The 15,944-nt window shown below is 35.6% G+C and overlaps 1 protein-coding gene across 2 annotated transcripts in view; it reads right to left on the reverse strand.

The window, feature by feature from the left end:
- TMCO5A (transmembrane and coiled-coil domains 5A) overlaps positions 1 to 14,943 on the reverse strand; it is a 437,463-nt gene extending 422,520 nt beyond the window's left edge. For both annotated transcript variants that reach the window (XM_072962707.1, XM_072962702.1), the window contains exon 1: positions 14,935 to 14,943. Coding sequence is in view for 1 of the 2 variants with exons in the window: in XM_072962702.1 (XP_072818803.1) it covers positions 14,935 to 14,938 (4 nt within the window). In the remaining variant the exon portion in view is untranslated. The remainder of the gene's footprint in view (positions 1 to 14,934) is intronic.
- Between the last annotated feature and the right edge of the window lie 1,001 nt (positions 14,944 to 15,944).

Genomic DNA, 15,944 nt, shown 5'->3' on the forward strand with positions numbered 1-15,944 from the left:
TCTTCTTGCTTCTTGCAGAACCAAAGTTGTATTTCCCCTATTGCCAAATCCTCTAGGATGCAGCAGCTGTATTGTAAAGACCTACTGTGTCCCTAAAAGAAGTATGTGATCAGAGATACATGCTAATGAGATAATGTTTCCATTCCTTTTTGTACTGTGTAAAACATAAGTGTGCACTTGAAGATAGAGGTAGGAAATGGGCTTATTCCATTAACGCCTGTGATGTTTGTGTGGGGGCAACACTGCCTGACATCCTCCATGCAGCAGGCATTATAGCCAGAAATCCTACCCAAGCACTGACTGACCTAGAGATGGCACAGATTCTCAAATCTGTTCCCACATCCTTTGTGTAACAATCTCGTAGTTGCTTAATAGTCACTTAATACCGTGTATTGAATACCTATTCTATGCTAAGGCTTCGTAAACACTGTCTTATTTTATCTTGACCACAGTCTTTCAACAAATATATGATTTTCCCATTTTACAGAGAAGGAAATTGAGGATCAGAGAGTCTGATTAGCTTGTGCAGGGTCAAACATCTTGTACAGACAGTGCTAGAATCAAACCCACATGGTCAGGCTCCAAAGCTACTTATTATGCAAATAGAGAAGTGTGTGAAAAGAGGGATGCATAATACAATGGGGCGTGAGGGGGAGTGTGGTTGATCGAAGACAGCATGTTCATCTGAGGGCTTAATAAAATATATCTGTGCATAATTATGCCTGCATTCTGCAGCCTGGCCAATGTTCACTTTAGGTGTCTTGCAAATAGCCATTCTTTGTAGCAAAGTTACAACCCAAATAACACCAATGGGAAAAAATATGGATTTCATTTATTTTCCACCTTGCACCTGTACATGAATATCATGATCAGGGAAAGCGACAGTTGTGTAGAGGTCACTCAACGCAGCCGCCCTGGGTCAGAATCTAAGCTGATCTCATAGAATTGTTATTATTTTGTTGTTAACAAACACTAGTAGTTGTCTGTGACTCTCAGGCAGCCATGTCTTTCTCTTGGTTTATGTACAGATTTTCTTGGTTGAATAATGAAAAAGTCACCGCTAATGAATATTAAAAGCCTGTAATTTAGTCAAAAACAATGTTGTCCACACTTTTTTCCTGAGTAATTTCAGTTGTGTTTTTTTTTAAATCAAGCATAAATGGTAGATAATGTTCCTCTGAATGGGGCCCTTAGGCTTTCTTAGCTGAGGCTTGTTTAGCTTGCCAAGTTTAAATATTTTCCGAACTGATCCCAGAACTGAGAAGCCTTCATCACAGCACAGCATTAAAAATGATGGATGTGATACATATTTAATACAATAAAATGGCCATTTATATGCCCATACTAGACACAGGGGAAATCCTCACAGGAAAGATTTCTAAAATCAGAAGGGGCCTATTCTCTAATCGATGTGAGGGGATTTACGTGGATAACTCCCATTAATGCTAATGGGTGTTATGAGCTTATATCCTCCATGCACCATTGGAAAGATACACTCAGTGCCACTTGAAAGGAAGCTGTTGCACTGATGACATTCCAGGAGCATATTCTGGGAGAAGGAAAACTTGAGGAAGAGATAAAATAGTAGTAAAGCTGCAGCCATAGTTTGCTTCATGAAGACACTGCTTTCCCCCTGCTCAGAGGGGTTGGATTCAAGGGTGACTGTCACTAGGAGAGATCTTTTGACCGTGGGTCATGGTGACGTGTGGTTATAATATTCAGACTCATAGGCTGTATTTTATGATGCTTTTAATTCTTAAGTGCATTGCTTGGTTAGATGCTCAGGTAGGTCTAGGGAAGTGAGTGATGCTGGACTTAATTATAACAAGTGAAGTCTGAATCACATGATAGCATTTGCTTCCTTTCACCCTAGGGAGAGAAAAGTAGCTGACTGTGTAGACCTGGCTACCCCCTGCCCTAACCTCCAAAGAAAAGAGACAAAGTTCCTCTGACTTGCTTAACTGAGTTTAGGACTTTTATCTCCGAGGCTAGTCAACTGGTAGTTTTTATTATGCGTTATGTGACAAATTTGAGGAATGATGTCGTCTTCTCTGAGCTGACTTCACCCAAAGTGGATCAGTAAGGATGGTTATCGAGCAGTTGTAGCTGCATTCCCCTTAGACAGGTATATTTTTCAACCACTTAAAGTGGTTCATTTATTATAAATACAACACCTTAAATTAACACTTCAATGCAGAGAGATTTACAGTTACTCATGGATAGTAGTTCATATTTAAAACAGCTATCTTTCCCTAATTTTGCAGCAGAGAAAAATAGAAACACCAAGACTAGATCAGAAGCTACTCAGAGAAATGAGTAGAATGGCTGATTATGTGACCCTCCAAGTAGCCTCCTTCTCTTCTGAACACTCTTGTCCGTGTTTCTCCTATGGCTTTCTTGTGGTGCTCATCACTCTTTATTTTGTATTATAATTATCTATGTATTTATCTCAGATGCCCTAGACCACACATTCTTGGGGTCAGGATCTATTTCTGATTCACCCCCATGCTATTTAACTCACAGTAGATTCTCAAAGAATGCTAAATGAATAACTGAGTGAATCACCAATACCCATTTGTGGCCCCTTTATCTTTCCATCTCTCATTTTCATTTTCACTTGCATGCCCAATGCTATATTTCTATGGCATTCTTTCCAGAATACATGTAAACTTCTTTGAGGAAAAAGGGCAGAAGGAGTTCAGGAAGTGTGAGGGGTAGCCTTGGAGCCTTTGAGAAGAAGGGGAGATGAATTGCCTAATCTGTGTTGCATTTTTTCCTCTTATGTTTTATTGATGTGGAGTTGATTTATAAAGTTTCAGGTATATAGCAAAGAGATTGTTATACATTATATATTATATATATATAATATATAAAATATATATTTCAGATATATATATATGAAATATATATTTCAGATTCTTTCCATTTACAGCTCATTACAAGAAATTGAATATAGTTCCCTGTGCTATATAATAGGACTTTGTTGTTTATGTATTTTGTATATAGTAGTGTGTATCTGTTCATTTCTGGTTGAACAGCCCTAAGAACCTTCTTCCCCCATCTCCATGTGGGCTCAGTGTCCCACCTACATGCTTTCATGATGGCAACAGACTGCACTGTCCATACATTACAGTACCACCTTACAGTATTCTCTGCTATTGAATTTTTTAAACTACATTTACTTTTTTAAGAAGAATGCTTTTGGATAGCCTCACATGCTTGGTGTTTGAGAGAGAAATTAGGTTCCAGTTGAAAAGAGACAACGGCTTCATCCCTTTTTCGTACACTTCTTAATAAAATTCCCAGGAGACTTAGCTGAAATGACAATACCTGAACTCAAGAAATGAAATCTTAAATAATACAGCTGACTATACAATACTTGAAATTCTGAAACTTAAGGAAAATGCTTAGTCTCATAAGTGACGTAAAGCAAGATAACTACGTTTGAGATTAAGTCGCTTGAAGGCAGAGACCTGGTCGTGTACTGTTTCTGGTATAAAGTCTGGCATTGAACTGGAAACTGATGGGGACCAAACACTATTTTGATAATCACCAAAAGGACTGATTAGTCAGTTTCATAAATAAAAGTGAACCAGACTGGCTTCTAGATTCCAAGTAGGCAAAACAGCTGGTTAATCTACATGTCCACTTTTTATTCCTTAGTTCGAGCATCATAGAGTCACATACATTTTCATTTATATACTTCTTAAAAAAATAAGGTACTTTAAAAATTTGGGCAGTGCCCTTTTAGTTTAGTTACACTGTTTCATTTCAGCAATTGAATAATTTTAAAGACTATTAAATAATTGTACAGTTAATTAGGATGAGAAAAGTCAGTTTTATTTTTCACCCCTGAACACTTCTTTTCCACCACAGTCCTCCACTGACCTCCACCACTGTCCCTACTAGTGGTTGTAAGTCTGGCCTGATAAATGGTTCAGTGGCATGCAGTAGAGGCATGCAGTTAAAATGAAAATTAAGCACTTTATTGACAAGAAGAATTAATTTCCCCACAAAAAAATAAAATCCATATGTACTTTCTTGCTGAGGAAAAATGATGTGCAGACAACACAGACTTATTGATTTAAACCAACTGAAGTTAAAGCAGAATATTTATTGGGCCTTACAGTATTTAAATGCCCTAAATTCCACTTAGTACCACTAGCTGCTAGCGTGGCAGAAATCTAGACTTGCACCCTGCAGTTTGCACTAATTGGTGGGAAATGTAGGCCTGATGTCAAAGACAACTATAATTGTCTGATGAAAATAACTTGCTTCTGACACCAGTATACGTTGCACCCCGTATAGCACATCCTCCTTGCATAAAAAGGTGTTGTTTTCTATCGCCAAGGTAATTATAACTGGCTTTAATGTATCTGAAATAACTATGTATAAAAGAGTGTTGTAAGAATGAAGATGCTTACAATGACCTAGTAGCATTTATGACAAAATGGTTGCTCAAGGAATTTAAAAAAGAAAAGAAAAGAAAGCCTAACTAAAAGCATAAGCTTATATTATGCAGGGTTTAGACTGTTAGAAAGCTACGATTTAGAGGAGATCCTGTTTTGACCATAATGCATTTTGTCATGTGCAGATTAAATGTGGGGGATGTTTACATTTCTCCAACTCACTGAGATTCCACCTCAGGACTTGCATTTTTTTTTCCTCACATCAATAGACATCTTTTTAAACATTGTATTCATGTCTGTCTCTCTTGATGGCAAATATAATTTAATAAATAAAATCCTGTACGATAAATATGTTAGATTTAAGGAGCAGCCTTGATAAAGTGTGGACGCTTTCAAAAATGATTTGTGAAAAACAAATAAATTTAACAGGGCTAATGTATAACTAGGTCCAAATATATTATCAGTGATGTGCAGAAGGATAATGACCCAAAAGAGTATTTACACAGGTTTTCATACAGCTTAAATGACAGACAAAAAGGAAAAAAAATGTCCTCCAGAAGTTGGACCCATTGCCTCTGTAGATCATCATCTGACTGGAGAACATCTTAGCTTGTCACTAAATTTCAAATCAATAGCAGCCACCAATAACTCATAATAAGGGAATGGCTTTTTAGTTCATAAGCATCAGTTCCTGTGGCACATTTTTATACTATGCAGCCTTTCCTCCTATCCCTTTTTCTAACCCTCTGCCAGGTTTTGTGTCCCCTGACCCGCTACTTCTCTGGTTGACCAAACCCCACTCCTGTTACCTCTAAAGCTTAACTCTTACACAGACAGATTTGGAAAGAAGTGCTGGCCCCTCCTCATTCATCTGCTCTTCAGATTACAGCGTTCATTACACTTTACACCACAAAATGTATTTCATGCCCCCTCATTTCCCCATGCAGGATTGTGTCGTCAGCATATGGTTTGTGCAACAACAACAACAAAACATTTATTTTGTGTTAAAATAAGCCAAGCAATATGCTGGATGCTTTAGTGCATTGTTTCATTAAGACCTCAAGTAATTCTGTCAGATAGTGACTGTTAATCATCTCCATTTTACAGATGAGAAACTGAGTTTTGATGTCAATGCCTGTGCTCTTAACAACTTAGTAATGCCACTTATCCTACATGAAATTCATGTGTTTATGCCACATTCACGTGTCTTTTAGATTCATTAAGTTTACCTCATGAGAATGAACATCATATGGCCTCTACCATTATGAGCTTTTGATAATGACAACCAAAATATTTTTTAATATCTAAAAGCTTCAAATTTTCATAATTTTTATATCTTTGGCTATGACAATAATTACACTGGGGAATGGGTATGTCAATGCTCTGATGAAATCAGCAAATCCTCTATGAAGATGATGTAATGAATCTTGAATTAAGTAAAAATATACAAACAAGATGCATTTAGAGTGATGAGAATAGGGTACAAAAAATGAGGAGATCCCTTGGAAATGTCCTGCAAACTACAGAGAGGTCTCCTTTTGTCAGTTATGTGCATAATGTTTAAAAATTCCCAACTTATCTTTTTTGTGTGTATAACCAACCACACATTCACACAGTTCTTATTTATTGAAGTGAGTGTGTTTTAATTTTGAAAAATATTATGAAAGGGTTTATTGACAGTATCCCATTGCTTTTAACATACTCAATTTCTCTTTTGAGCAATAGTATAATTTGTAAATGAAAAAAATGAGAAGTAACTTTTAACATTGAATTAGAGTAGAATTAAGAAAATTAAAGAGAAAAATTAGTAGTGGTCTCTCTGAATCTGCTACATCAGAGTCAGCCTGTACAGTAGACCATCCACTTGTTTTCACTATGGAATTGTGTTTATTAAAGAAAAGGCATTGATTTTTTATGGAATATTTGTATTGGCAAAAGCATTGTAGTGCATCATAACACCATTTAGTGGGACCTACTTTTGTATCAGACACTATAATGGGTATGATATATAGATGATAGAGATAGAGATAGATGCCTGTTTCACATGCACTATGCTAAGCTATATTCATTAATACATATTTATTGAGATAAATCTGATTCTAGGTTGCAGGTAGGATAGAGAAAGAATAGATTGGGTCAGACAGGAAATAAAGAAGAGTAAGTACTATCATTAGCTTCTGTTTTCCAGATAAGAAAACTGAGTCTCAGAAGCAGCATCATAAGGCAAAGAAGTAATGAAGACACAATTTAACATCTACTTCCATTAACTTTAAAAATTTTACTTTTACCGACCTTCCATCCCCCTCAACAAGCTGCCATGCTATGTACAGTTTGGAATTACTGCTATTGTAGTTATGGAAGACTTTTCATGCTGTTTGCTTAAGAAAAACTTAAGATTAGTACTTGCCCAAACACAACTTCTGAAATAAATTCTTATGAAATCAATTTCCAGGGGGTTACCAAAAAAGACTATTTTAGTCATTAAATCAAAGATTAAAAATCTGAAAAAATTATATCTATACTACTAGGTGGTGAAATTTAGAACCACCATTCCTTCATGATGAACACTTTAGGGCAGCATACATTCATAGATCTTCATGAAAGGCTGTCACTGTGGGGGTAAGACTGTGAATAAGAATAGAAATCTTCATTTCAAGCCATAGTTCTGACATTAACTAGCTATTTTAATTTTTCAGCTAAATTTAATGGGCACCTATTAAACATCAGGCACTGAAATAAGTGCTAGGGATACAATGGTGGGAAAGAAATATTCCTGATTTTATGTAGCATACAATCTAATCAGAACAATAGACATTACACATATAGTTGAAAAATGAGAATTGTGAGGAAAAAGAATAGGGTTTTTTGAAGACTAATGAACTTGAGAGAGTCATTGGGGAAACCAAATTTGTACTGAAGCTCCAGGTAAAGGCCACTTGGAGGAAGTGAATGTTAAGGTGAATCCTGAGGGACTAGTGGGATTGGCACAGGGGAGGAGTGGCAGAAAGAGCTTTCTAGAAGATACACACAAAGTTCTTAATGACTCAGGAATGGGAAATAACTAAGCATATATTAGACCAGAGATAAGGCCAGTGTGACCAGAGTCAAGTGAATGAGTTTGGGAGTCGGATGGGAGGCAAGTGACACTGCAGAGCTAGGCTAAATCAAATCATGGGGGCCTTGTTGACAAAGCTGGCCATTGGAAGGCAGGGATGTAAAACCAGTTTTGTGAAGCTTTTCAGTTCCCACCATCAGTAAAGTGAGAAAGCGAGATTGGAGGTGTATGAGATCCCTTCCAGCCACTACATTCCATAGGGCTACGTTATTCAACTAAGTTCAACTCCATGTGATCAGCTCTGATCTATGAGGTCCTGTGCTGGGGATACAAAGATGCACATTGCAGAGTAATAACCCATGGAGTCCACTTCCAAGGTGCTTGGAATCCAATATGGAAAAAGGAGATGAGAACAGGTAGTTATAATATAATGTGAAAAAAGTGGTATCCCAGAGGAATGTGTATTGCATAATAGCTTAGTGGAAGGACTGCTCATTATTTACATCATTTACCTGTGGAAACTTATGGAGAAGAATTGCGTTTTAGGATTTCGTATGATTAGCATAGCTTGACTAAGAAGTGCTCCATAAATTTCTCTTCCAGGAACATCAATTTGTCCTGATGCTTAGCATTGCTATCCATTCACTTGGGCTTAATCACTGCCACCAGAAACCCCTTAAAGTGTAAATATAACACATGGATGCAATAAGCATTAATTCAGAAATGTTGGTTTCAATTTGTAAGTCAAATCATTTGGAAGCAGCTTCTTGGAATGCTGTTTAGAAAAGGCATCTGAAGTCTTATGCAAACTTGATAGAAGGAATGGTAAGATCAGTTCTTATGTTTCAATGGGTGGGGATGGAGAGCACCACGCATTTGCCATTTGTGCTTTAACTCACTATTGAGTGGCAAGCGGCATTGTGATCCCTGGATACATGAACCTGTAGACTTTACTCACAATTAAATTCTTCAAGAGAAGAGGTCTTGAAAGAATAAAAGGGTGGATATGTGCTCTTAGGGTGCCAGGGGAAAGCCAGATCTCCAGTAGATGTCATGGTGGAGGTGTCAGGCAACCAGAGTCCTGCTGCACTTGGGCTGTGTGAAGTTCAGAAGGATGAGGAGTGATGTGTAAGAGAATTTTAACAGTCATGCTTTGCCTTCTGCATCACCACCTGCCAAAACTGTACACATAGAGTACTGGTTTGTGATGCCTAAAATGAAACTAAAGTAAGGATTCCTGGTACCATGAAGAAAGGTACCATTGACCTTACAGATAGTTTCACTCTGATTCCATTTCTGTATCTTGTGTACAAAGCTCCTTAAAGCCTCCTTTGAGATAAGGGAGCCTGAGGAAAAAGGGCCAAAGTGAGTGATGCCAGGAAGCCTAGAGCAGTGTTTCTAGAATTTCATTGCTTCAGTAAGAGATGAGCTGTCCTAGGAATAACGGATGTCTTCTGACACTTTTCCCCTGTTGCATATGTTGATTCTGTGTGTGATATTGTTTTGCACAAAATAATTACATTTGATTGATAACTTCCATGCCACATTTCAGTTTAATTGGAAACCGCCCAATATTCTCTCCTAAAAGAGGAAACAAAATGTAGAAAATGTGCCAGAACATATTCTCTTTTTCTCTTTGTAGTTTTCAGCCAAATTAGCATGATTATAAAAGAACCCACTTGTTAAAAGCACTATGTCTTTACATAGATAAATTGTTTTTTATCAAATAGTAAGTTAATACAGGCTTAAGGGAGAACAACTTTTTATGTAGTTCATATTAAGACAAAATTATATTTTCTAACACAATATTAAACATAATTATGGATTTTTGTAAATAAAATATTTGTGGTGAAATAAATCTTCATAATTGGTAATATTAGTAAAGATAGATAAAAGAATTGAAAAAATAAAGTGGCTTGTGCTTTTAGAGGAATTGAAAATCTGCTTTTTAAAATATAACCAATCTTCATTTACACTTAGTTATCCTTAAATTGCTCAAATATTTTTGGTGAAAAATAATAATACAGGATCATAAACAGCCTCATGTTCATATTCATAAGATCATAGCAAAAGAAATTATTTTCTGTTTGATTGCAGATATAAAAATTAATAATATTACATATATTCTGATAATTTTTCTGAAATAGTGACTCATAGAAGCTTCACTTCCTGAAAAAATTGTTATGCAAATAGTTAAAATATTGAAATGAACCCAAGAATTGATACTCTAATAGACCAGTCCTGTTATAATTTGTTGACAATGAGTAATCTATTTGAGACAAAGTGAAAGCAGCTATAGAAAAAAACTTAATAGAAAAATTATGCCTACAGAGTATTTAAATGTAGGTGCTGAATAAATTATCTATACATTGAAAGGTTCATATATTTCAAAGAAATGATGAAAAGTTTAAAAAAAATCTGAGAAAATTTAACAAAAAGCAATAGAATTCTAAATGTGATCAAAACTATGGGAGAACTCTATTAAACGTACAACCTTGTTGCACACAAATTACTCTTTTCAGAGCCTGTTCTTTTATTGGATTGCTCTGCCATTTTATGGAATATATTTTAATGTTGTACAAAGAAAATGAATTTCACGGATTTGATTTAACAGTTCAGTTTCTCCATGTTACTATCTTGTGCTATGATGGAAGTTGCTCTTTTATTCCGTTATCTACTCCATTATAGGTTTGACAGGGTTTCTGTGTGTGTGTGTGTGTGTGTGTGTGTGTGGTACAGCTTAGGGTACAAACCATGTATTATTCAAAGAAAGTCTATCATTTTATCAGGAATGTTCAGAGCAGGCTCCCTAAAACAGCATCTGATCGATAAAAGTTAGATTCAGCAAATCATTTGACCTATACCACTCTGACAAATGACTAGATTAGGAAGCTTTCCAGAGTTTGTGGAATATTGCAGACTAGACCAGAGAGCTGATTTGTGGAAACCATCTTCTACTTTTAAAATTATCTTCATTGATTTTGATTCTTTTGAAATTTGGTTTATTTTGAAGCAAACTTAATTGTGAGGTATATACTATTTCTGGAAAGGAGACTTAAATAGTGAAAACAAAGTGATGATATAAATACATTGACTGGAACAGACATTTTGTCTAATTTTAGGAATCCAAAGCTTTATAGTTATAATGGCCATTATTATTATCATTATTATTATTTTAGGGGTGGGCATGATAATATAAGGCTACTGAATCCAAAAGAGAGTGCATGATTTTCCTTGCCCCTGTAATCTTGGGGAATGTTTACACTAGCAAAACACAGTCTAGATGAAGTGGACTTTAGTACTGAATTATCTGTTCTTCTATAGTCTTCTTCTTACCTTGGGATTCTTTTGGAAAGAAGACCAAAGTCAAGACTTAATGGGAAAAAAATAGGGCAAAGGCGAAAGACAATTTGTCTTTGTGTCCACTTGGAACTCTGCCTTACTCTCTAGCATTCACTTTTTAAAATTATACTGCCCTTTCACCTCAACCATGTCCATAATCATGTCTATATTCAGCTGTGTCATCCTGTAGGAGAAATTAAATGTACCAAACAAATAGACAAATGAAACTGCTGTATCAAATGCTGAATTTAGTGAACCAGAAAAGATTCTACAGACCATCAAATCTAAAACCCTCATTTCACCCACAAGGAAACTAAGGCTCAGAAATTATTAGTGAACTCACCCAAGGACACTGAGCTAGCTAATAGCAAAGTCAAGATCAAATCCAAGCTCCCTGAATTTCCAAATACTCCACAATGTTGCATTCCATTTGGGAAAGTCACCAGGAAGAGATATCTGCATGACAATGAGAGCAGAGTATTGCTTTAAAGATATTATTTGATTTACAATATAGATCCAGTTAAAGTTAGTAAAAGATGTATTGGGGGAAAAAATATTTACAAAGTTTGACAGGGTTTTATTTTGTTTAATCCTCATCATTCTTTCACAGACAGGTGAATGACAAAACTAAATTTTCTTTCCTGTATTGAAAATGATGTATAAGCTGTCTGACTGAGTGTCAATAACAAGTTAAGCATTGTCCTATATATTTGAAAAAATAAATATAATTAGTTAATGTGAGAAAATTTTTAAAAAAATGCTTTTGTTAGTACAAAAACTTCGGATAGCAATTACCTTCTATATCAACCTGGGATACTTTTGACCATACCAGTATCATCACTGCACAGACCAGGCATTTGACAGAAAAAAAAGAACAAATCATTTTCCTAATGATGTAGAAAATATAAAAGCAAAGTTGAAACCAAATCATCATAAGCTGGTGCAGGGAAAATATGAAACAATGGTTACCCTAGTCAATTAAACCTGACTGTAACTATACACTTCAGAAAGAGCAGTGATCTAAGAAAATCCTACCTAGAAAATCATGAGTAGGACCTATTTAAGGCGTATCAGGAGAAAGGAAGTGTTGAGTACAGCTACTGGTGACAATGATAGTAAAGAAGTTTTGAATTATAAGTAGATATTTTAAAATAGAAAATATGTTTGCGTGCAAGAAATTTTCAACAGCAGGGAAAACATGAAGACAGGAAAAATGGAAGGCTTTGTTATATTCATTCAAGATATCTTTAAGGGGAATCATCTAATTATTTGAAGTTCAAATTAGTTACACTTGGCTTCTGGGACAAGTATGTGTGGTTAAGTTTTGGATGTTAACTGCTTAACAAGTAGATTAGTATATCTATCTGGGGCCTTTATGTCTGTGGTTACACTAAGTTACATTGCTGTTGGTAAACAGAGACTGAGACAAGTCTATCTGACAATAATGCATATTGTACAATTTTAGTTTTATTATTTTCACTCATACAACTATAATGAAACCTGGAGAAAATATCGAAGTTAGTTCAGGCATGAAGGAGGCATTTTATGATTTTTGAAGAAGAAGAAAAAAGAAGACTGTATTTCTAAACCATGCCACTACGGTATTCTGAATTGTCTTGTAATTAATTGTCTCTGTTTCATATTATTCTGAGACTAGTTTGGAGGAAATATGTAGAACTCCTTGTCTGGCCTTTCTGAATCTATTTTTCACAGTTGCAAAGTACTGGTCAAACAAATTAAATTACTGCAGCAGTATGTAACTAATTTTATGTAAATTAAGGTGTTAATGTTCTGAATCACATTCCTGAAAATGGTCTGTTTTCTCTTGCAGCTTTTCTTCATTAATGATGCTATGAATAATCAAATCGAAAAATTAATTCCTACAAGACTAAGTGGATAAATTGTCACCCTTTGACCCCTCGTAGAATTAGATCTAAGCATAGTTTTATGGTCAGCTCAGTCTACACTTGTCAGTGGCCCAACCAAATAAATCAACATTTGAAACTTAGTGCAACTAGGGGTGAGATAATGTGAAATAAATTCCATCTTGTTTGCATAGAGGGGGATCTTTGAGAGCACATGGTCAAATTGTGCGATGCAGTATAAGTGCCAAGCTCGGACCTCTTTCTGCTCCCAATAAAAAGTACCATCGTACTCCAGTATCTGTTCGTAATTGAACGTCACAATCTCCACCTCAAAAATGACCCATATTTAATTATGAAATAGCAATTCAATAAAATATTTATAATTGGAAATACCTAAGAGAAATTGAAGTAGGAAAAGAAGAGTAAATTTATCATCTATTGAAATACATTCCAAAGCATATAAAGAAAACCAAGGGGTTTTCTAATTACTTGGCAAACTGACGTAACTCATTGATTGAATTAAAACTGTTTAGTAGAAGCAAACACTTAAATTATTTATCTGTTGGGATTTTCATCTAGAATAATAAATGTTTCTTTACTTCCTGAAGTGCATCACAGAGTTTCAAAAGATAATCAGATCCTAAGTGTTGTTTCTGTGATAAATAACAATTTGAATTTCACAAGAAATGACTTTTCCAAATAAATCACCGTGATTGGGACAGAAGCACTACCTTCCCATGTGCCAAAAGATATTTTTTAATTTAAAAAAAAATCAGATATATTTTTGTTTGCAAAATGTTTCCCAACAACCTTTTTGTCATTCTTTTAGATCTTCCAACAGATAAATGATCTATTATTAACGAAAGCCTACCTAAACGTGCATTCAGGTAGAATGAAATATACTGTCTTTTATTCTCCATTCTCATTTTGATCCATAAATCCATTCCTAAGCTTACAAATTTAATAAGTGGAATAGCAAACAGCATACTACCAATTTTAAAGAAACCTCTCAAAAACAAAATACTGGGGCTTCTTTAACAGTTAATATGGTGAGTTCCAAACTTTGACCCCACTCAGGCATCACAGCTAAATAACTTTAAGCAAATAGCTAGCTATGTTATGTAACTGGCCAGATCAAAAGGAAGCAGAAGAGTTAGAATGAATTTGGGGATAAATAAAGTGATAGCTACAAACCAGGCTGATCTGATAATTGTACATTTAATACAGCCTAAAGTGTCGGACCCTGCCCGCTGCCTGAGCTCAGGGTAGCCCCCAATTGAGGAAAGGAGTAAAAGGAAACGCCAGCCCAATTTTGTTGGGAAACCATGGGTTAATGCCCTTGAGAAAAGACAGCGTGGCAGCTGTCAGGATTAAAACGAAAACGATGTAAAATCAAGGTTGTATAATTTTTTTCAGCTAAGTAATTTATGCCTATTTAGTGACCTATGAGCATCACTGTGTGTTATTCCAAACACTCACTTAAAAATTTAAAAGTAATTAATATTTTCCAAGTGAAATAAATGACAGTGAATTCTCCAAATTCCTATTGCTTAATGACCAAATTCCTGGAATTTTTTTTCAAAGCCAGCTGTACTGGGCTAAAGGAACATCAGAGAAGCTACCCATGGAGATAGGTGGAGAGGCAGTCAGTTCCTGGCTCACAAACCAGGCTTGAGTTCTAACTATAACTCTCTAAGCACTTTTCATGCATTAAGTATAATACCCTCTGAGACAGGCTGGTTGAGGATTCTTTTTTTTTAAAATATGTTTAGTTCTTATAAAATCAATAATGCCTTTCCAGCACTCAGTATTAATAATACTTTATACTTCGTAACACCTTTTTGTTCCTACTGTGTTCAAAACGCATTCATTCATCCTCTGACCCCTAGGAAGTAGACATGACTATATATCTTTATATAGCCCACATTACCTAGCATAGTGCCTTAATTAAAAACATCTTTTTCTGGTGAAAAAGACACCAGACCAAAAAAAATCAAAACGATTATATCAGGTTCTGGAACCAAGTTATACTGGTGTAACTTTGGGCAAATCATTTAACCTCCGTGAGCCTGTTTACCCATCTTAATGCTCTGAGAAAATTAAATCAAAAACAAATTTGAAAGTACTTTTCAATTATTAAGGAATGAGTTAATACAATGAGTTCTTTTGTATATTCAAAAAGTATTATAACACTATTGTGCCAGCCATGTGCTAGGTGCGGGGATACATCAGAAACAAATGTTGATCCTTTCTTCCAGGGAACTCATAATCCAGCTGAGCAAATAGACATGGTGCAGGTAATAATATGCATGATGATGGTTATGAAAGGAAAAACCAGAGTACATAAGCCCCATCTCTGTGGTCAGAGAACAGTCTGAACAAAGGCGAAAATCAGCTTATGGTAGCTACTCAAATACAGGAGAATAAATAAATGATAATGTTGGGTCAAGATAAAGACATGTTTACTTTTTCTAAGGCCTTGAAGAAGTATTGAAAAACTAAAAAGAGAGCCCAGAAATTTAAATTCTTTGCCTGGGGTTTTGTCCAGTAGTTTATAGTTCCTGAACATTTGATAAACTGGAGGGTGGAACTAAAGGGGGAGATTTCTGTTTGTAATCTAGTACGAACTACATGGGTAATTACATGGGTAACACCTACTTTCAACGTAGATGGTTAATCACATTATATTGGAGCATTGTTGTAATGTTCAGGATTAGTGCCCTTACACTGCCTTTGTAGGAAGTAAGACTCTGTCCCAATAAGGTCTACTTAGTACATTGAAAATAAGCACTCTTCTCTACATGGAGACCCAATTCATCCAGAAAACTTCTTTGTAATACACTTCATCGTAGCAAAGTCAAAGTATATTAATTGAACAAAATCGTAGGAGTTTAATACAAGAGTTGAGATGGAAGAGAAAAGAGAAAATCAAGTATCATTGAGCTCCTCCTCTGTTCCAGGCACTGTGTGGGTTTGCTTTCACGTAGATTACTTGGAAAATATGAGTTCCTCAGCCAGGTGATCAAGGCTAACCTCAACATTGATAAGTACCTCTGGTACGATGCGATGAGAATGGCCATTTACCTCTGTTGCCTTCCTTCTAAGAAGATTATCATAATGAGGAAATCATCAGACATATTTCAATAGAGGGCATCCTACAAAATATCTAACCAGTACATCTCAAAACTGTCAAGATCATCAAAAACAAGAAAAGTCTGAGAAATTGTTACAAAAGGTCCCAGGAGACATGAGGACTGAATGTAATGTGGTATC

This window comes from Vicugna pacos, chromosome 6 (assembly GCF_048564905.1).
Source record: "Vicugna pacos chromosome 6, VicPac4, whole genome shotgun sequence".
NCBI lineage: Eukaryota > Metazoa > Chordata > Mammalia > Artiodactyla > Camelidae > Vicugna > Vicugna pacos.